General features: G+C 40.9%; 1 protein-coding gene across 1 annotated transcript; it reads right to left on the bottom strand.

The window, feature by feature from the left end:
* Nucleotides 1-130: 130 nt before the first annotated feature.
* LOC125342982 (A-kinase anchor protein 17B-like) lies at nucleotides 131-12,528 on the bottom strand. Its single transcript, XM_048335323.1, has 4 exons — nucleotides 11,776-12,528; nucleotides 8,058-8,188; nucleotides 5,103-5,370; nucleotides 131-1,870 (listed from the first exon to the last, which is right to left on the bottom strand). Exons 1-4 carry the CDS (start codon nucleotides 12,526-12,528, stop codon nucleotides 131-133), a joined length of 2,892 nt encoding a protein of 963 aa, XP_048191280.1.
* Between the last annotated feature and the right edge of the window lie 10,320 nt (nucleotides 12,529-22,848).

The following is a 22,848-nucleotide window of genomic DNA, read 5'->3' as shown; positions in this document are numbered from 1 at the left end:
GTTTTTTTCATTTGACCCTGCTCAAGCTCTTGCTCTGTAGTTACTAACTACATAGCTATATTTGGTTTTACATTTTTCTTCTTATGAATTATTTATTGTAAATAAGGGTGTTCCTGACTCAGAGTGGCCATCAAAACATTTGAAAATAGGAAGAACTAGTACTGTTGTTTCCTAAATATCTTCTATAGTCCGTGTACTTCTGTCTGCCAGGTGTAATATAATAACTATCACAATCAAACATGAAATCTTTAGAATTGTCATATCTTTTAAGCCTTTTTGCATCTTGACTATATGCTGACTGCATAGGACTCTCTCTTCTTTGGGGATAATATTCCAAATAGTAAGCACTGGAATTTGTGAATGGCATTATTGGCATGTGAGATGGTCTAAAATTTCCTTCTTGGTCCAAGATACTATGACTCACCCTCCTCTTCTTTCTTCTGATGTCCTCTAATTGGTCACCGTAACTGTATTCAGGATAAGAGCCTTCACCAAAGCAGTGCTTGATGGCTAGGGGTCTCCTTTTTCTGCTACTGTTCTCATCCATACTGAAAGTGCGTTCTTCTGTAAGCCTTGAATATCTCAGTTCATATTTTTCCCTCTTTCTTTGTGGTGGAAGCTTGTATTTTGAATATTTTTCTTCATTCTCATGCTTCCACTTGGAATACAAGGTCTGCTGACTTAACCTTGGTTTTTGTTTGCCAAGGATTATTTCATCAGTGTCAAGAGTTCCTTTTTCAGCAGTCTTAGGATAGCTGGCCTCAGATTCTTCGCTTTCTTCTTTGTTCACGCTGAGAATTTCACTGAAGCATTCAGAATCACTGCTAATTTCCTCTAAGAAATCTGACAGCTGCAAATCCAATCCTTGGGAACTGATGGGTGAGGAAACTTGACTTTTCCTTCTTGATTGGACATCTTCATCCTGGTAAATGTAACTGCTTTCCAACAGAGGGCGCTCTCCTTCAATTGGGGACAGCGGCTCACCAGCTTCATCCAAGAAATCTGTCAGCTGCAAATCAAAGCCTCCTGAACTGATGGGTGAGGAAACTTGATTTTTCCTTCTAGATTGGAAATCTTCATCCTGGTGAACCTGGCTCTTTTCCGAAAGATGGCATTCTCTACCAGTAGACAGTGGATCATCAGTTGCATTTGGTACACATTCTTTGGTATAATCCACTTTTTTACTTTTCTGTGGTTTATGTTCAGGATCTTCAATACAGACTCTTAACCAGTAATCATCTTCTTGAGCCTCTTCTCTCCTCTCCAACTTTTCACTGTGACACTCATGTTTTCTCAAAGTAATCTGAAATCCATTCCCTTTAGCTTCAATGTCCCTCTGCCAGTCACATGTTATCACATAATCTGCTCCTATGACACGTGCATATTCTGGAGTCTGATAGTAGTTTAATAGATAGTCAATAAATTCGTCCGTTTCATAGATCTTCGGTTTCCTTCCACGGTTGAGCTCAGATAGTGTGGAAGAACAGGATTCAGTAGACTTGTGGCAGCCTTTGTTTTCAAGAGACTGACCTTGACTCATGGTAATCTGCAGGGAATTCTGGTCTGAAATAAAACTGTAATTGTATCCAACAGTTAATAGTTTACTTCTCCCTTTTCCACTAGAAGAGCTCAACTTTTTTCCTCTAGGGCAGTTAGAAGATTTATGTAAGTAAGCTCTAGCTCTTTTCTTCTTGGTTTGTTTTCCTTTGTTGTCTGATTTGGTAACTTGATATTCTGGCATTTCTTCTTGATTTAGAAGATGCTGAGTGTTTAACTTTCCTTCCTCCACAGTGCTCAATGTAGTACTTGGAATGTAATTCATTTCCTGGTCTGTAATATCAACCTCCCGTGGATTAAACTGTGTGGATCCCTTCAGAGAAAAAAAAAAAGATAGGTTAACAAGCTCACGTGAAAAACAAAACAGTACAGATTTCCAAAGAAGAATAGGTTCTCTGGGCTGGGGATATAGCCTAGTGGCAAGAGTGCCTGCCTCGGATACACGAGGCCCTAGGTTCGATTCCCCAGCACCACATATACAGAAAACGGCCAGAAGCGGCGCTGTGGCTCAAGTGGCAGAGTGCTAGCCTTGAGCTGGAAGAAGCCAGGGACAGTGCTCAGGCCCTGAGTTCAAGGCCCAGGACTGGCCAAAAAAAAAAAAAAAAAAAAAAAAAAAGAATAGGTTCTCTGGCATTTTTCTGAAGATAATATCTGCGATAGATCCAAAGTAGGAACAACATCATATTGTGGAAATAAGAAGTGATGCATTAAATGTCTGAGATGTATACGAGCTGTTTTTATTGGGTCTATGCCCATCCTTATATCAGAAGGCACTCAGGGCTGGGAATATGGCCTAGTGGTAAAGCGCTTGCCTCATACATCAGAAGGCACCACACTATACATGGCCTTCAAAGCACATAATGCTTTCTTCACTTACTCAAAAATTGACAGGCCCACTGTTCTAGGTATTAGAGAGAAAAAGAATAAGCAGACCAAGAAATCTGTCAGCTGCAAATCAAAGCCTCCTGAACTGATGGGTGAGGAAACTTGATTTTTCCTTCTGGATTGGAAATCTTCATCCTGGTGAACCTGGCTCTTTTCCAAAAGGGACTGGGAATTCAGGTCTGCCAGAAAATTCTAGTACAAGAAAAGACTGGGGCTGGGGATATGGCCTAGTGGCAAGAGTGCCTGCCTCGGATATACGAGGCCCTAGGTTCGATTCCCCAGCACCACATATACAGAAAACGGCCAGAAGCGGCGCTGTGGCTCAAGTGGCAGAGTGCTAGCCTTGAGCGGGAAGAAGCCAGGGACAGTGCTCAGGCCCTGAGTCCAAGGCCCAGGACTGGCCAAAAAAAAAAAAGAAAAGACTGATGGGCAAAAGGTGTCTCTAAAAAAGGTCAACTGACTTAAAAGATAAACTGTTTTCCTTATTTTCTCTTTTTTCCTGCTGGTCCTGAGGCTTGAACTTGGGGGCTTGAGCACGAGCTTTTTTTTGCCAGTCCTGAGGTTTGAACTCAGGGCTCAGGCACTGTCCATGAGCTTCTTTTGGCTCAAGGCTAGTGCTCCACCACCTAAGCCACAGCACCAGTTTTGGCTTTTTCTCATTGTGGTACAGAGGAATCGAGCCCAGAGCTTCATGCCTGCTAGGCAAGCACTCTACCACTAAGCCACACACCCAGACCTGTCTCTGAGCTTTTATGTTCAAGGCTAGAGCTATACCAATTGAGCCACAAAACCATATCTGGCTTTTTAGTGGTTAATTGGAGATAAGAGTCTTGCAGACTTTCCTGCCCAGAATGGCTTCGAACTGCAATCCTTAGCCTTCTGAATAGCTAGGATGATAGGCAGGAGCCATGGGCATCCAATCCTGTTTTCTTTTTCTTTCGTTGTTTTTGTTGTTGTTGTTGTTTTGGCCAGTCCTGGTACTTGAACTTTGGGCCTAAGCATTGTCCCTGAGCTCCTATTTTTGTTCAAGGCTAGAGCTCTACCACTTGAGCCACAGCTCCTCTTCCAGCCTTTTCTGTGATTAAGAGTCTCACTGGCTTTCCTGCCCTGGTTGGCTTTGAACTTTAATCCTCAGATCTCAGTCTCCTAAGTAGCTAGCATTACAAGCATGAGCCACCAATGTCCACTTCCATTTCCCTATTTTAATAATCCAGTTTCTTTTTTTTTTCTGGGACTGGGGCTTGAACTCAGGGCCTGAGATCTGTCCCTGAGCCTCTCTGTGCTCAAGGCTAGTGCTCTACCAATTGAGCCACAGCACCACTTCCAGCTTTTTCTATTTATGTGGTACTGAGGAATCAAACCCAGGACTTCATGCATACAAGCCAAGCACTCTACCACTAAGTCACATTCCCAACCCAATAATCCAATTTCTTACTACAGATTGCAAGTAAGAGTGTCTCTAAGTTGTACTACCTCACCTGCCTCATTAAGAAGGAAGACATCATGGCTGGAAGTATAACTAACTTAGTGTTAGAACATCTACCTGTTGTGGTGAGGCCTGGGCTTCTATCCCCAGACGTGCACAAAAAGAAAAGAAAAACATCAAATAGCAAATCAATATGGCCACCAAGGCAGTACTTCTTCCTGCAGCTGAGCTTGTGATGCTACCTATTCTCTAAAACTACAGAGCAGCTAAAAAGTGCAGCCTATGCCACCAGGACAGTCTGTAATATGTCCCACTGATAGCAAGCAGGACATCCAACCTGGAATTTTAAAACTGAGGACCACATAATTGCTATAAGGATTCACAAGACCCAAGATTTGACTCTACACTCATTTAGAGAAAGAAATTCTTTAAATGGAGTCATTGTTGGCTGTCATCAAGATAAACTTTAACAAAGCAAAAAGCCACCTAGCTTCATATAAATATTCATGTGAGGTTTTTTCTGATCATAATTTCATGAAGCTTGATCATGTACACCAGTGAGAAAAAGACCAAATAGCAAATAGACTTAAAATTAACTCTCTTCATAATAACAATGACATTCATGCTTCATATTTGAAAACATTGGAATATGGATTTTTTTATGGACACATTGAAAGCCTTTCTGACTTCTAATCCAGGACATCTGCTGAGTCTGGCTGTCTTTCTGAGCTCGGGAAGGGAAAGAAACATTTTCCAAAAATAAAAATTCTGTAAATATAACAAGTACTCTGTGAGAAGAAATTCATTACCAAATAGTTCTCAAGACTAGGCTAACATGAACTTGAGACAAAGTTCAAGGCTCTTCCTTCTCAGCTGAACGTAGTACAGATGAATGGACAAGTACAAATTAATAATCTACAAACCTATCCTCCACATCCATCCATTACTTCCTCCAGGCATCCTTTCATGTTCTATCCATGAGGAACTTAGAAAAGTAGACAAAGTAGCTCAACGCCATGGCTAATACAAAATATAAAATGGGGGCAGATGAGAATGACTGACTTGAGGAGACACAACCACTCTAGAAAAGATAGATAGCTCTTTTAGAAATCCATAGGTGAGGCTATCAGAAATCAGTCAGTTAAAAAGTAACTGTGATTCATGCCTATGAGACTCTTTCAAATAAGTCCATGCTTAGAAGCAAAGGTTGAGGCTCAAAAAGAACAGTACCTACCAACACTGAAGAGCAACTTGGAAACAGCCTTACGGAAATATTCTTCAGGAGTACTGGTAGCAAGCGAAGAGCCTCAACTCGCCTCTGGGCCAGCAAGTACTTCCTCTCTTCCCACTCCTCTGAAGAGTCAGGCTCCTGGGGTGCCTCAGGTTTAGCTTTCACCTTCAGTTTCCTTGGCCGGCTTCTATCCCTTTCCTTCAGGACTTGCCTCCTGAGCCTGGCCTTCTTCCTTTTTTCCTGAGCTCTCCTCTCTTCATCTTTTCTTTTTCTGGACAATGATGAAAATTAAACTATTCAAAAGATAGTTGATCTCCTCCTCCCTAACTCCCACTCCCCGCCTACCACCACTGAGGGCACAGAGCTCATAGAAGTTTCCAAGACTCTATCACTTCTACCCGGGTAGGCACTCACTGGCAATTCAGGATCAAAATCAAACCAAAACAAAATAAACACTTAAGCATCAATCAAGAGTGAAAGACACCATGTAATTTTTTTGGCCAAATACAATCATAGGGGGAGGGAGGAGAGGAAGGAAGGGGGACAGAGATTGAAACAAAGAAGAGGGAGAAAAACACACTGAGGGAGGGAGGAAAGGAAGGAAGGAGGGAAAAAAGAAACAAAGAAATAACTGGGAGAAAGACACACAGAGGGAGGGAGGATAGGAGAGAGAGAGTAGGGAGGGAGGGAAGGAAATTCAATGGAGCACCCCTTCCCCAGCCTTTTACATCTCAAACCACAAACAAGAACTACATGACCCATATTCAAAGTGACTTCATTTTTCTTATGATCAAAATTATCTCTATGTTTGATGTCAAATAGGCAACTAAAGATGAGTCACAGGACTCAGAAAATCTTCAGGAGAGAACTGGTCCTTGACACATATTAGTTTGCACAGACTGTTATCATAAAAAAAAAAAAACAAAAAAAAACTAAACACAGTGGCTTAGAAAATGGGGGCGTGAGAGAGAGATCCTGGAGCTTGAACTCTAGTCATGGCCTTTTTCTCTCAAGGCTAGCACTCTTTTTTTTTTTTTTTTTTTTTTTTTGGCCAGTCCTGGGGCTTGGACTCAGGGCCTGAGCACTGTCCCTGGCTTCTTCCCGCTCAAGGCTAGCACTCTGCCACTTGAGCCACAGCGCCGCTTCTGGCTGTTTTCTGTATATGTGGTGCTGGGGAATCGAACCTAGGGCCTCGTGTATCCGAGGCAGGCACTCTTGCCACTAGGCTATATCCCCAGCCCCGTAGCACTCTTAACACTTTGATCCACAGTGCCACATTCACTTTTCTGGTAGTTAAAATTGGAGATAAGAGTCTCATGGATGGGCTGGGAATATGGCCTAGTGGCAAGAGTGCTTGCCTAGCGTACATGAAGCCCTGGGTTCAATTCCCCAGCACCACATATATAGAAAATGGCCAGAAGTGGCGCTGTGGCTCAAGTGGCAGAGTGCTAGCCTTGAGCAAAAAGAAGCCAGGGACAGTGCTCAGGCCCTGAGTCCAAGCCCCAGGACTGGCAAAAAAAAAAGAAAAGAAAAGAAAAGAAAAAAGAGTCTCATGGACTTTCCTGCCCAGACTGGCTTTGAACCACGATCCTCAGATTTCAGCCTCCTGAGTAGCTACGATTTCAGGTGTAAGCCACCACCACCCATGCTTGGCTGAAAGGTTCTCTTTAACACTATTTCTTTTAATTTTCTGAGCTTGAAAAGGCTATATAAGAGGTCACAATTTTACGTGTCTATATGTGTCCAGTGCATCTTGATCAGAGTCACCCCTTCTTATCTCTATTTTTGAATGTTATTATTAATATAGAAGATGAGGGCCAGGAGACAAAATTATCAAAACTCTGTAGCTTTGGCCTGTCACTATCTAGCCTCTAAATTGAGAAATGATGAGAAGCTCAAAGAAATAAATATAAAACTTCCTGAAATTCATAGAAATAATTTGAGTTAACAAGAAAAAAGGTCCCAACAAATTTGTGACTTTCTTCCCTATGGATTACTTTGATTATTAACCTTTTATTTGCCAATCCTGGGGCTTGAACTCAGGGTCTGAGCAATGTCCCTGGCTTCTTTTGCTCAAGGTTAGCACTCTGCCACTTGAGCCACAGCGCCACTTCTGGCTGTTTTCTACATATGTGATGCTGAGGAATTGAACCCAGGGCTTCATGTATAAAAAGCAAGCATTCTTGCCACTAGGCCATATTCCCAACCCATGATTATTAACCATTTTATAGAAGATAATCTTTTCCAAAGCCCCGTACCGGTGACTCATGCCTGTAATCATAGCTACTTAGGAAGCTGAGATCTGAGGACGAAGGTTCAAGTCCTCTTATCTCCAATAAACTACCAAAAAGTCAGAAATGGAGCTGTGGGTCAAGTGGCAGGCCACTGGACTTGAACACAAGAGCTCAGGGACAATAGCCAGGACCTGAAATCAAGTCCCAGGACCAGCACACACACAAAAAAAGATAATCTTTTCTGGACCTATTTCTTTTTATTTTCAATTGACAAGTTAGGTAATATTGGTAACTTACAGGGAAGTTGGTGCCATTTCTAATTTTGTAGGTTAGGATTTTCCTATAAAAATTCCTAGTTCTAAGGATGTAAGCTCCAGTGCCACAGCAGTCACCCAGATGTATAGGAATCTGAGTTTCTTCTCCAGCACCACAACCACAAAAAAGTTGTTGGTTCTTCTAAAAATCATTTTATCCCAGACATCTTAATCTGAATATCTGACTAGTTCCTTTACTATTCATTACTTGCTCTCCTTCGCAATTTTTTTCAAAGTCTCTTGTGTTTAACTGTTTTGTCATTTGGGTTTTAGAACAGCACCATTGACATACTGCAGACTTCAATATGGTCTTCTATCAGCTCAACATTATCTATCAGTTCTAGCTCTTCACCCAAAGGGATTAATCAAAAATCAAAGAAACAAACCTGTGTTAAAATGGGTCTACTAACCTTTCAGCTATTTCCTCTTCTCTTCTCTTTTCTTTTTTCTTTTCTTCCTCCAACTCTTGTAATTTTAGCCTTTCTTGATTTCTCCTCCTTATAGCTCCTTCACTGAAGTGTTTGGTTGTATCAAACATAACCTGCCCCAAAGCAGTTAAATATTCTATTAGAAAACTTTTTTTGCTGGTCCTAGGGTTTGAACTCAGGGCCTAGACGCTGCTCCTGAGCTGCTTTTACTCAAGGCTAGTGCTCTACCACTTGAGCCACAACTCCAGTTCCAGCTTTTTTGGTGTTTAGAGATAAGAGTCTGACAGACCTTCCTGCTAGGGCTGGCTTCAAACTGTGATCCTCAGATCTCAGCCTCCTGAGTAGCTAGGGTTACAGGCGTGAGCCACCAATGTCCAGCTAGAAAGTTGGGTTGTTTTTTTTTTTTCAGCTGACTGAGTGTATCCAAGACCTGAGAGAGAAAACTCAGATGGTCCATGCAATTTAAAACCAAGCAAATTCAAAGCATCTTCTCCTGCCTCTCCACCAACAGCTTAGCAATTCTTTCTGGGCACCAGTATTTTCTTAGGCAGAACCCATGAAAAAGTATATCAGATAGTCACCTTAACTTTATACAAAATTAAACTATTAATCCTACCTCAAGACATATGTAAAACAAAACTTGGGGCTAGGAATGTGGCTTAGAGTAGAGTGCTTGCTTAGCATCCATGAAGCCCTGGGTTCGATTCCTCAGCATGGCATAAACAGAAAATGCTGGAAATGGTGCTGTGGCTCAAGTGGCAGAGTGCTAGCCTTGAGCAAAATGAAGCAAGGGACAGTGCTCAGGACCTGAGTTCAAGCCTCAGGACTGGCAAAAAAAAAAGGAAAACTTAGAGAATATCACAAATGGTCACAAGCAGTCTCACAGAGCTAGTATAGGTACAAGCCAGAAATGTAACTATTACCTCTGGTTTGTACTAAAATCAACTGATCATATATACATATATAATATTAATTTCATAAGTCAGTTAATGAGTACATTTTTTTCTTTTTTCTTTTTTTTGATTGGTCATAGGGCTTGAACTCAGGGCCTTGGTGCTGTCCTTAAGCTCTTTTTGCTCAAGGCTAGCAACCTACCATTTTGAGCCATAGGGCCATCTACAGTTTTCTGGTGGCTAATTGAAGATAAAAATCTCGTGGACTTTTCTGCCCAGGCTGGCTTTGAACTGTGATCCTCAGATCTCAGCCCACAAGGAAATTTCTTTTTGGACAATTTTACCCCTTCCTTCATTCTCTCTCTGTTTTTCCCTCCAATCCCCACCCATAAGTTATATTTTTTAATCATCATTGAACCAAAAATAGCCAGCAGTGTGATAAGAAATGGATGGGAGCCAGGCACCAGTGGCTCACTGCCTGTAATCCTAGCTACTCAGGAGGCTGAGATCTGAGGATCGTGGTTCAAAGCCAACCTGGGCAGGAAAGCCACGAGAGTCTTATCTCCAATTAACTACCAGAAAACCGGAAGTGGCACTGTGGCTCAAGTGATACATCTGGCTCAAGTGGTAGACCAGTAGCCTTGAGCTGAAGAGCTCAGGGACAGCATCCAGGCCCAGAGTTCAAGCCCCATGACTGACAACAAAAAGAAAAAAAGAAAGAAAGAAATGGATCAGAGGCAGGGATGTGACAAAGGTGCCAGAAAAGTGAAACAATAAAATGTAAGACTGGACTTATCATGATTATTAAACTATGTTTCAAATCTTCAAATAAAGCCAGAGTGAGAGAATTAGATTTGTTTAAAAATGAGTTAAACGAGTTAAAAACGAGTACCATGGCTCAGACCTGTAATCCTAGCTACTCAGGAGGCTGAGATCTAAGGATCAAGGTTCAAAGCCATCCCCGGCAGGAAAGTCTGCGAGAGTCTTATCTCCAATTAACCACCAAAACACCGGAAGTAGAGCTCAAATGGCAGAGTGCTAGCCTTAAGAAAAAAAGCTCAAAGACAGCTCCCAGGACCTGAGTTCAAGCTCCAAGACTGGCACACACAGAAAAATAACTATACGTAGGCAGTGGCTGAGGACGTAGCTCAGTAGTAGATCACTTGTTTGGTATGCATGGGTTTGATCTCTAGCACCATGGAAAATAATAAAGAATGGACAGAAAGAGGTAAAATAGCTAGTTAAATATGTGTAAGAATAACAATAAATTCATATCTATGTTATTTGGAAGGGAGAAAAGTGTATAAAACTGAGGATGATCAATGGACATAGGCAAATGTTCCCTTATCTTACTGGAATGGATGGCTTTATTTATATGGGTAGTTAATATTGGAGCCTTTTGTTTGACTGAACAGTTCATAATTTAAATGTACACACACACACACACACACACACACACACACACACACACACACACACACTTATACCCTAGAAGCTGAAATTCTCAATTCATACTTCAGGAAGATGCTAAGAAAAAGGAGGATCAGCCATATCTTTCCCACTACTTTGTTAAAAAGGTTACAAGGAGCTGGCAATGGTGCCCCATGCCTGTAATCCTAGCTACTCAGAGCGCTGGGATCTGAGAATCATCATCGAAGCCAGTCCAGGCAGGAAAGGGTTTTATTTTCCTTTTTTTGTGTCCCAATCCTGGGGCTTGAACTCAGGACCTGAGTTTTTTGCTCAAAGTTAGATCCCTACCCCTTGAGACACAGCCACTTCTGGCTTTTTCTGAGTAGTCTATTGGAGATAAGAGGCTCATGGACTTTCCTGCCCAAGCTGGTTTCAAAGTGCGATCCTCAGATCTCAATCTCCTGAGTAGCTAAGATTACAGGCATGAACCAATAGCACCTGGCCAGGGCAGGAAAACAGATGAGATTCTAATCTCCAATAAATTACCAAAAACCTGGAAGTGAAGCCGTGGCTCAAGTGGCAAAGAGCACTTGAGCAAACTAAAAAAGCAGGGACAGTGCCCAGGTGAAGAGTTCAAGGCCCAGAATCAATACTAAAATGGAAAATAAAAAGGAGATTACCAAAGCTTGCAGACATCAATGAAGTGGCATGATTAAATACACAGGCTGGTTTGGAACATCAAGAATCCAAGTTTGTTTAGAACTGTATTCTAGCAGTTTATATGACGTACATACTGAAAATCTAAGTGTCTAAGTTAGGACCTCAGGGATAATGAGGGCATGGGCTGCTCTCCTATGTTTTCAAATTGTATATCACTCTCTTGGAAATTTGTCAACTATAATCTCCATATGAGATGGTTCCATAAAGGCTGCCAATAATCCTTTAACACTCTCAGGAAGCTGGAACAGAACCTCACATTGTAATGACCATCATTTTTAAATCACAGCTGGCAGTATTCCCGAGAACAGAAGATTGGGTGTTCAACTGAAGATTCTTTTGCTTCCTAAACCTCCAGTTATTAGGAATCACATGAAGCGAGGCACCGGTGGCTCATGTCTGTAATCCTAGCTACTAAGGAGGCTAGATCTGAGGGTTGTGTTCCGAAGTCAGCTTGGGCAGGAAAGTCCATGAGACTCTTATCTCCAATGAACTACCAGAAAGCCAGAAGTGGAACTGTGGATCAAGTGGGAGAACAAAGACCTTGAGCAAAAAGAAGCTCAAGGACAGCACCCAAGCCCTAAGTTCAATAAAAAGAATAACATGAGCCTTTATGTTAGCAATGGATCAGAGCCTGGTGTCTGCCTAGTTGCTTCTTTCCAGCTTTCATTAATTCCTACCTTAATGTTACATGCCAGAGCCTTTCCATCGTCTCCTTTAAGCATCAGCTTCATCCCTCGAAGGGACTCCATGGCTTTTATAAAGTCAGTTGACTCCTGGTATTGTATAAAGGCCTCAAAAGTCTGCAAGCCAAAGCTAAAACCCCCAAAGCTATCGCCAGTCATCACTTCTCTGTAGGGGTCAAGCATAGGGATATCCACATTCTTGATCTTCCCAAAACTTTCAAAGACTACTCGAAGGATCTCTTCACATGGCTTCTCCCCACTGGAGCCTTTAGGTGCAAACCACTTACAGGGCAAGCCTTCAAAATATATGGAATCAGGACTCTTGTCATGGTCCTGCTCTTCAGCTCCATCACTCACTGAGGCCTCTGTCTCTTTAGAAAAATGTTCCCATTCTCCCTGAGCATCTGTAGCAACTACTTTTAAGTCTGTTTTCAAACCATTTAGCTTGATGATCTTCCCATGTAACTTTGCCTTCAGGATCTGAATCAAACTTCGAGTTTCTGCTTCACCCTCAAATCGAATGAAATCTTTTGTACTCTTGGAGAGTCGAACCGTAGTGAATTGATCAGGGCAAATCAGACTTTTCAGCTGGTCAAGAACTTCCCAGTTAGAGAAGGGCCTCACAGGTTCTCCACACTCTGGGAGCAAAACGTTGATCATTAATTTTGCTATAGGCTTGAGGTAGAGGTGCTGAGCTGCGCAGAGCTCTGTCGCCTCAGAGTTATCATATACCACTGTGACTGTCATGGTGTCCACAACACCTACAGGACAAAAGAGACAAATTTCTAATACAAACAGAGCAAAACATAAGTTGAGGCCATGAACTGATGGTATTACTGCTCGAGTTAGATCCAGTTGACAGAGGAAAAGCATACTGTTGGTAAAATTAAAACAATACCTTACCACATGGGAGAACTAATAAGCAATTATAGTTAGGTTGTAGAATGCAAAGTTAACACAAGAAGTCAGACCTTTCCTATAGATCCACAATGAACAAATTGAATTTGAAAGTTAAAACACAGTGCTGTTTATAGTAGCACCATGATCGATGAAATAGGTAGAAATCTAACAAAATTGACACAAGACTAATAGGAGGGAAACTAAAACAAACTGATGAAAGATACTGAAGAACTAGATAGCAGCATATGTGGATAAGCCTAGTGGTAAAGTGCTCGCCTCATATACATGAAGCCCTGGGTTCAATTCCTCAGCACCACATACATAGAAAAAGCCGGGAGTGGTGCTGTGGCTCAAGTGGTAGAGTGCTAGCCTTGAGCAAAAAGAAGCCAAGGACAGTGCTCATGCCCTGAGTTCAAGCCCCAGGACTGGCAAAAAAAAAAACAAAAAGCAGAAAATAACTTGAACGTTCTAGGCACCTGTGGCCCATGCCTGTATAGCATTATGTATACACATAATTATTTAATTTCAACATAATGTATATGTGTATATACCATCATATTGGTATATATAGGCATATACATTATATATGTTATAATTGTTATTTAATATCAATTAATTTTTTACTTTAAGAATATATTGCTGGGCACTGATGCCTCATGCCTTTAATCCTAGTTACTCAGAAGGCTAAGATCTAAGGATCACAGTTCAAAGCCAGCCCAGGCAGAAAAGTCTGTGAGATTCTTGTCTCCAATAAATTACTCAGAAAAAGCCAAAAATGGTGCGCTGTGGCTCAAGTGGTAGAGTACTAGCCTTGAACACAAAGAGGCTCAGGGAAAGTTCCCAGGCAGGCTCTGAGTTCAAGCCCCAGGACCAGAGTAAAGAAAAGGAATATATCACTAAAACTTTAAAAAATTTAAATGGGGGCCTGGGAATGTGGCCTAGTGGTAGAGTACTTGCCTTGCATACTGGAAGCCCTGGGTTTGATTCCTCAGCACCACATATATAGAAAAAGCCAGAAGTGGCGCTGTGGCTTAAGTGGTAGAGTGCTAGCCTGAGCAAAAAGAAGCCAGGGGCAGTGCTCAGGTCCTGAGTTCAAGCCCCAGAACTGGAAAAAAGTTAAATGGCCTCTTTAAAATCTTGATAACTCAAGTTGCTAATTCCCAGTGACAACAACAACACACTGACACATTTGGTCTTTCTCATATATCCCCCAGTTATTTAAAGGCTTTAGATTTTAAATGTCTATGAATAGTTTATATTAAATTACTTTCCAGATAGTCAAGCCCCAGTGGGTCACACCTGTAATTCTAGATACTCAGGAGGTTGAGAGCTGAGGATGGAGGTTCAAAGCCAGCCAGGGCAGGAAAATCCATCAGACTCTTATCTCCACTAGACCACAAAAAACAGCAGGATGTGGATCTGTGGGTCCAGAAGGAGGGCACTAGTCACTAGTCTTGAGCAAAAAAGCTAAAGGACAGCGCCCAGGCCTTGAGTTCAAACCCCAAGACTGGCCCACAAAAAATTACTTTCCAGGGGCTGGGAATATGGCCTAGTGGCAAGAGTGCTCGCCTCCTATACATGAAGCCCTAGGTTCAATTCCTCAGCACCACATATAGAGAAAAGGCCAGAAGTGGCGCTGTGGCTCAAGTTGGCAGAGTGCTAGCCTTGAGCAAAAAGAAGCCAGGGACAGTGCTCAGGCCCTGAGTCCAAGGCCCAGGACTGGCAAACAACAAAACAAAACAAAAAAATTACTTTCCAGGAATAGAAGGATAATTTTCAAATCTTATTACAAAAATATTGAGGACCAAGTAGTAGGCTTTTTTCATATACCATGGTCTCAAGGCTACAGCAATGCCACTGACACTAGTACAGTACTTAGCATATGGGTGAGCCACAATTAATTCCCAGTGTAACATTTCTTAGGTAAACCTTAGGCAAAACACTAAGGAAAAGTAAAGGAGGAGGAGGAGGAGGAAGGGGAGGAGGAGGGGGAGGAGGAGGAGGAGGAAGGGAAGGAGGAGGGATGAACCAAAAGAGGAAAGGATTAATAAGGAAGAATGCCAAAGATGCTTTGTGGGAGGAGGGGAAGCAAGTTGCAGAATAATAATGTACAATATGATACTGTGTTTGTAAAAGCACTATAATACCATAAAAGGAAGATAAGCACACATATGGCTGCACATACATACAAAGTCTGAAAAGACGTACATCAAATTGTATTTCCTCTAGGAAAGGAGTTGGGAATATACTACAAGAGATTTTTTTAATCATTTTATTTGGCATATACATTCATTCATTCATTTGCTTACTTACATTGAGGATGAAGCCCAGGGCCTTACACATGATCATCAAGTGCTCCATCCTTGAGATACACTCTCAGGTTTGGGAATAAATTGTTAACTTCTGTTGTTATTTTCCAGGTAGCATATGAAATTATGCCTTTTTCTTTTGTCTTTCTTCCCCATAGTTTTACCCCTGATGTCACTGTAACTGACTTTGGTACACTGGGTATTGTATGTACGTTTATTGGAACTAGGGGAGGGGAACACCAAAATGGAGAGACAACAGGTAAAAGGCGAATCAATGCAATAGCAATACTTACAAGATTATATGCTGTAAACCGACTGTATATCTCAGGGGAGCGTGGGGAGGTAACTGGGCATGGGGGAAGGTGGGAGAAAAATGAGGGAGGAAGTAACAAGTTTGATAAGAAATGTATTCACTGCCCTATGTATGAAACTGTAAACCCTCTGTACATTACTTTGACAATAAATAAGTTATTTTATTTATTTAAATTAAATTTATTTAAATAAAAAAAAGAGGAAACAGGGCTGGGAATGTGGCTTAGCGGTAGAGTGCTTGCCTAGCATTCATGAAGCCCTGGATTCAATTCCTCCATACCACATAAACAGAAAAGGCCGGAAGTGGCGCTGTGGCTCAAGTGGTAGAGTGCTAGCCTTGAGCAAAAAGAAGCCAGGGACAGTGCCCAGGCCCTGAGTCCAAGCCCCAGGACTGGCAAAATAAAAGAGGAAACAACAATAACAACAAGCAATTTAACTGTGTACCTGTGACTCACAACTGTAATCCTTGCTACTCAGGGGGCTGAGACCTTGAAGATTAAGATTTGAAGCCAGCCCAGGAAGAAAAGTACAAAAAAACTCCATCTCCAATGAATGAGCAAAATGCCAGGTTGGAAGTGGCAAAATACCAGCTGTGAGCAAACTTGAGGCCTTGAGTTTAGACCATTTTTGTCTCAGAAAAGGGTCAAAGGGGTTGGTGGCATGGCTTATTTGGTAGAGTGCTAGTCAATGAGCAAAAGCAGTAGGTACTGAGTTCAAGTTCCGGTCTTGGACCTAAAAAAAAGCCCAAGAAAGAAAATAACCAACCCTGGGGCTGGGAATATGGCCTAGTGGCAAGAGGGCTTGCCTCATATACATGAAGCCCTAGATTCGATTCCTCAGCACCATATATATAGATAAGGCCAGAAGTGGTGCTGTGTTCAAGTGGCAGAGTGCTAGCCTTGAGCAAGAAGACTCCAGGCACAGTGCTCTGGTTCTGAGACTCAAACCCCAGGACTGGCAAAAAAAAAGAGAAAAGAATAGAACCAACCCTTGGGGTTGGAGGTATGGCTCAGTTGGTAGAGTACTAGCTAATGAGCAAAAGTGGCAGGTACCAAGTTCAAGTCCTGGTCTCGGACCTAAACAAGGAAAGAAAGAGAGAAAGAGAGAAGAGAGAGAGAGAGAGAGAGAGAGAGAGAGAGAGAGAGAGAGAGAGAGAGAGAGAGAGAGAGAGAGAGAGAGAGAGAAAGAGAGAAAGAAAGAAAGAAAGAAAGAAAGAAAGAAAGAAAGAAAGAAAGAAAGAAAGAAAGAAAGAAAGAAAAGAAAGAGCCAAAACAGATAAACATGGTACCAACACTCTCTCTGCCATCACTGTGAATGCTGTTGACATCTGACCCCATCATTGAGGTTTATGTGAATCGTGACTGATGTCTGGGAGATTAGGAATTTGAAGAACAAGGGATCACTGGACAACTGCTTTACTATCTTTATCATTGGTCACAGAAAAAAACTTATTTTTATAACTGTTTTATTGATTTGGGCCAGGGGTGTGGTCCAGTGGAAGAGTGCTTTCCTAGCATGCAGGAGACCCTGTATTTCATTCTTAGAACGTCATTAAAAGATGTTTTATTGAGACATAACTGATATACAATAAACCACACGTATCAAAAGTATACATTTTGGAGCTGGGGATATGGCCTAATGGCTACAGTGCTTGCCTCGTATACATGAGGCCCTGGGTTCAATTCCCCAGCACCACATATACAGAAAATGGCCAGAAGTGGCGCTGTGGCTCAAGTGGCAGAGTGCTAGCCTTGAGCAAAAAGAAGCCAGGTTCAGTACTCAGGCCCTGAGCTCAAGCCCCAGGACTGCCAAAAAAAAAAAAAAAGTATACATTTTGATAAGTTTTGACATATGCATACATGCCCATGAAACCATCCACATGATCAAGATAGTAAAAACACTTACCACCCCCCAAATTTCAACTGTCCCCTGACATCAGCAGCCACTAGTCTGGCTACAAATATTTAAGACCTGATTTATTTTGTAACATAATGGAAATAAATATTTCTGAAAAATACTCATACACTACTGAACTTTAGCATGTACTTTCCTCTAAATCAGAATAATTTCTCAATTCCAAGACTAATGTGCCCATTCGTACCTGGTTAAAGCTATTAAATGGCCTCATTCTTGAAAATATGTGCAAAAAAAGTTTGAACTTTCCTCCCTACAACGTCCCTGTTTAACTCTGTCTAAACTAAATGAACATACTGAAGCATATAATCTACTTTAAATTATATACTACACAGTAGATTATATATTAGTCAAACAATACCTACCAAATTGGTAGTATCACTGAGATCAAGTTAAAACTGACCATAGAACAACCTAATTTGCCCTCTGATTTTTCCCTTTAATGAGCCTGTGCTCTGACTGATATAACTGTAGAATTCACCAACAAATTCTGATTACTTTCACCAATCATGGTCATATGCACGATTCATTTATTTAACAAAGCCCTTATAAAAATGCTGTAATTATGATTCCTATAAAGTCAGTTGGGCACTGATGGTTCGTGCCTGTAAACCTAGCTCTCCAGGAGGCTGAGATCTGAAGATTGGCCAGCCCAGGCAAGAAAGTCTGTTAGACTCTTATCTCCAATAAATCACTAGAAAACTAGAAGTTGTACTGTCGCTCAAAGTGGTAGATCACTAAACCTTGAGTGAAAGAGCTCAGGCACAGTGCCCAGGCCCTGAGTTCAAGCCCCACAGCTGACAAAAATGTCATTTTTTAATAATAATTTAAAAAATTATTCTCATGTTCTGTTATATTCAACCATGCCTTCCCAACTCACATGCACGCATTTTTCTTCTAGCCATATGATTCAGACAACACTACTGATGACTTATCTGTAAACATCTTTTCAGAGGCCAATGGGGACTCTTAACCTTAAAAACATTATAGTTACTCAATAACACACAAATATGCAGGAGTTTCCCAGAAAACATGGCTGTGTTAGCAAGACCATGTGGATGAGGCATGTTTTAAAAGCAAGAGTAGAATGAACAGGACAATCTGCATAGTTTGATGTCCTCTCTCTTGAATTAGATCTTTGTTGCATCTTTTTAAAATTTTTAGATTTTTAAAAAATCTAAAAAATTTAGATTTTTAAAAAAAGTACTGAAGTTTGAACTCAGAGACTCACACTGGCTTGGCTGGTTCTCTACAACTTTAGCCACATCTCTTTTGGCTGGTTATTTTGGAGATGGAGTTTCAGGTACTTTTCTGCCCAGGCTGGCATTGGACTACAGTCCTCTAGACCTCAGCCTCCTAAGTAGCTAGGATTATAGACATAAGCTACTGGGCCCAGCTGTCCAGGCTTTTGAATCTTGAAGTTAATCATTTTGAAAGCGTTTTAGATACACAAAATTATATCAATATATTTACAAGTCATTAGGGCAGCCAACATTTATCTGGGTCAAATCAACTTAGCCAATTGCCAATTATCTGGCTAGTGTAGAATCTCAGTAACTCATTTTTTCAGTTCTTCCTCCCCTCCCCCCAGTAACTCTTAACAAAACAGAAATATTCCATGGCTCTTCAGTCAAGATGCAATGGATGAATGTTCAAATCTTTTGATACCTCTTTAAACTGAACAACACTTTTTAAACAAGCTGATCATATGCTCTGAACTTTGAATATTTTGAAATCACATAATTAAAATGAGTAACACTCAGTTTGGCAATAAGAGGAACATTCCAAATTGTATGATCCTCTAAATGACCAAATTCCCAATTAAGATGACCTGAAAGGGATTATTGGGGATATCTGCAGCTGGGAGAGGTTCTCCATAGAAGAAGAGAGACTTTTGGAAATTCATAGCTATTCAGCAATGACAAATTTACAAAAATCCTACTAGAAGAGAGACTTCTAGCAGCACTCCAAGAAACTCAGGTCTAAGGCAAAGTTTACTGTGGAGAATTTTGATCTTGAAACTAAGAAAAGTAGATTCACGTTAAGTCATTGAGGCAACTTATTTTCCTGTTTTTCCCTTATTTTCCTTCAGGTAAATGATTGCCTTAAAGATTCCTTTATGGGATAATGTTTGCAAGAGTGAAGTGTTTCTGCATGGATACAAATATACAAAAATATACAACATATATTGTATATTTTACAATTGGTATTTGCCAATTGTGCCTCAAAAAAACTAGAAATGAATAAAAGCAATACCTTTATGAAGTGCTAGCTGTGTTAATTAGCTTGATTGTAGTCATTATTTCATGGTATATATGTGCTATATCTATGTATACATATATGTATATATAATTTTAATTTGTCAATCACATCTCAGTAAAGCTAGAGAAAGATTTTTTAATTAAAGTAAAAACAGAGAAGTAATTTTTTAAAAAAAGAAATCAAGCAAGCAAGCAAGCAAATTAATGCCAGGCACTTGGTGGTTCATGCCTGTAATCCTAGCTACTAAGGAGGCTGAGATCTGAGGATCGTGGTTCAGAGCCAGCCCAAACAGGAGATTCTGTAAGATGCTTATCTCCAATTAATCACCCAAAAAACAGAAATGGAGCTGTACCTCAAAGTGGTAGAAAAGTAGCCTTGAGCAGAAAAGCTCAGGGACAGCACCCAATCCCTGAGCTCAAGACCCACTACCAACAAAATAAAAAAAGAAAGAAAGAAAATAAACTTAGAACAGGCCTGTGTTAGGCCTTTCAGTGCAAATGGATCACATAACTGCATGCTAGCAGGTATGATTCCATGATAGCAAGAAAGGGAACTATTTTTAAAACTATATGCCCAAAGCAGTTGGCAAACCTGTCGAGCCAGTCTTTTAGTCTTTGCCCTTTCCTCACCTTTCCTCAATTCTGTGTTAAAAAGCACCTTTTTTTCCAGAAACTTCCAGCCAAGAAAGCTGCTTTATACCTTGGATTAATTTACCACAGTATTACAAACACTGACTCATTGCTTTCTCTTCTTCACATGAAAAAAAAAAAAACACCAAAGAGACCATCAGGGACTTAAAGGAATGTGGCTGCATATTTTCCATACTTTTCTGTCTCACTCAGTAAAAAATCAGAGAATTCTTTGTGGGGAATATATATTATGAAGTTGCTAGTGTTTTGCTTCCCTTCCCAGTTTTATCATCAGTCTGAAAATTACCAACAAAACTCCTGTCTACCAGGAGCCACCTAGAGGACAAAAACAGCCTTTGCATGGGACTGTGTACTACTGTTAAGCAGTTGCTGAGCATAGCACTTCTTTCCTACCCTTGAAATAAATAAATAAAATCTTATAGTGACCTGATTTGACTTCAAATCCCACAGAGTAAACTATTAAGCATTACCTTATGGCTGAAAAGGTGGTTAATAGAGGAAAGATGGAAGATGCCACAATTCATGGGAAGTCTTCATGGCGACTCCTTTGTAATAGCATCCATACCAGAGAGTACTGCCAGAGAGAAACAGGGCCAAAGTTAAAAGTGGATGAAGTGATTGAAAAATAAATAAAATAACTATATTTGTATAAATTCAATCATGAACAGCATGTGAACTTTAAACACTTGTACAAATTTACCAACAAGATTCATTTGGGTTATGCCCTTGGTTTTAGAAACAATTCTAGATATTGATACAATCCAAACATTTGTCATTTTTCATGCCTAAGGCAAGTTCCTGCAGAAATTCTACAGAGAAATCATATAGAAATTCCAGTGCTACAGATTGGGTTACACATCCTCCCCCATTCCTCAAGGTGATTTTTTGCTTTCCTATCTATCTATTTATTTATTTATGACAATCTGGGGGTTTAAATTTGGGATTTTTTGCTTACTAAGCTAGCGTGACACTGCTGAGCCATACAGCCCTGTTTTTAAATTTTTTAAGCTAGTGTCTCCTATTTTCTGGCCAGGTATGTGCCTGAGCCAAGATCCACCTACTTTTTGGGCTTTCTCTCACTGCTGAGGTCACAGATGCACACTAGAGTCCAGCTTCCCATGATGGAGATGGAGTCTTTTGGATTTTTCTGCCCAGGCTACTCTGGTAGAATCTCCCAATCTCAGCTTTCCCAGGTAGTTTGGGATAACAGGCATATGTCACTGTGCCCAGCTAGGTCTTGAGAAGGCGGTAGAAGGGTTCTCACAGACTTTTCTGCTCAGGCTGGCTTTGAACTATAATCCTCCCATTATTATTTTTTAGGACTCAAACTCAGTTGTGCCATTTTTGCACATTGGCTAGTGCTCTACAAACTGAGCCATGCCTCAGACCCCCTCCTCCTTAACCTTTCAAGTAGCTACAATTACATAGAGCCATTTTACTTATTTTATTTGTGCGTTTATTTATTGAGACAGGATCTCGCCATGTGTTCCAGGATAACTTAGAACTCAAGACCCTTCTGTTTTCCACCTCCCAAGTGCTGGTATTACGTGCATGTACCACCATGCCCAGCTTTATTGATTTTCTGAAAGACCACTACTCTTCAAAACAGCAGTACTGTAGACTACTACTATGAAAATACTTACCATAAAACCTGTGTGGTTTTTTTTGTCAGTTGTGGGGCTTGAACTCAGGGCCTGGGCACTGTCCCTGAGGCTCTTTGTGCTCAGGGCTAGCACTCTACCATATGGGCTACAGTGCCACTTCCGGTTTTTGAGTGGTTAATTGGAGATAAGAGTTTCTCAGGGACTTTTCTGCCTGGACTGGCTTCAAACTGTGATGCTCAGATCTCAGGCTCCTAAGTAGCTAGGATTACAGGCATGAGCTACCAGCGCCCGGCCATAAAATCTTTTTACAAACCTTTTTATTTTTGGTGGTATTGGGGTTTCAACGCAGGGCTTACATGTACTACATAAGTAATCTACACATGTCGCTGCCTGTGTTCAAAGCTTTTAAAAAATAATTTTCTCTTGGAACCAGGTAACTTGAGGGGATGGGTGGCCTGAGGAGAGATAGGAGGAAATGATGGATTGGGTGACATTTATCAAAATGCACTGTACTCACAAATTGACATGTTGAACTGAAACCCCTTTGTACAACTACTTAAAGAGAAAATAAAAATATTTCGCAAAGTATAATAAGATTCCAAGGGGCAAGAATTAATTTCTATGGCTTTTATCAAAATGCACTGTACTCACAAATTGACATGTTGAACTGAAACCCCTTTGTACAACTACTTAAAGAGAAAATAAAAATATTTCGCAAAGTATAATAAGATTCCAAGGGGCAAGAATTAATTTCTATGGCTTTTTATATATTGTCAAATGGTCTCCATTATAGTTTCACTAACCTTTTCTTTTTTTTTTTTTTTGAGGAAATGCTTTTATTAGCGTGTATTACCTGTACAGGATAGGTTTCAGTGTGACACTTCCCTATGTACTTATACTGTGTCTTGATTCGACTCATCCTCTCCAGCACTCTTCCCTCCTCCTTCTCTTTTTTTGCTAGTCCTGGGGCTTGAACTCAGGGCCTCAGCACTGTCCCCGGCTTCTTTTTGCTCAAGGCTAGCACTCTCCCACTTGAGCCACAGCGTCACTTTTGGCTTTTTCTCTATATGTGGTGCTGAGGAATTAAACCCAGGGATTCATATATGCGGGGCAAGC

Source organism: Perognathus longimembris, chromosome 28, assembly GCF_023159225.1.
Source record: "Perognathus longimembris pacificus isolate PPM17 chromosome 28, ASM2315922v1, whole genome shotgun sequence".
In the NCBI taxonomy this organism is placed as follows: domain Eukaryota; kingdom Metazoa; phylum Chordata; class Mammalia; order Rodentia; family Heteromyidae; genus Perognathus; species Perognathus longimembris.
The sequence above is the reverse complement of the archived record's forward strand: the minus strand, read 5'-3'. Positions and strand labels throughout refer to the sequence as shown.

What these genes read in the sequence shown, in the direction of transcription:
- LOC125342982 (XM_048335323.1), bottom strand. Translation starts at nt 12,528, where the DNA reads ATGACAGTCACAGTGGTATATGATAACTCTGAGGCGACAGAGCTCTGC. An exon ending in GAAGAGGAAATAGCTGAAAG is followed by an intron (nt 5,371 to 8,057) that starts GTTAGTAGACCC and finishes ATCATTGTCCAG; the next exon opens with AAAAAGAAAAGATGAAGAGA. An exon ending in CAAGTTGCTCTTCAGTGTTG is followed by an intron (nt 1,871 to 5,102) that starts GTAGGTACTGTT and finishes TTTTCTCTGAAG; the next exon opens with GGATCCACACAGTTTAATCC.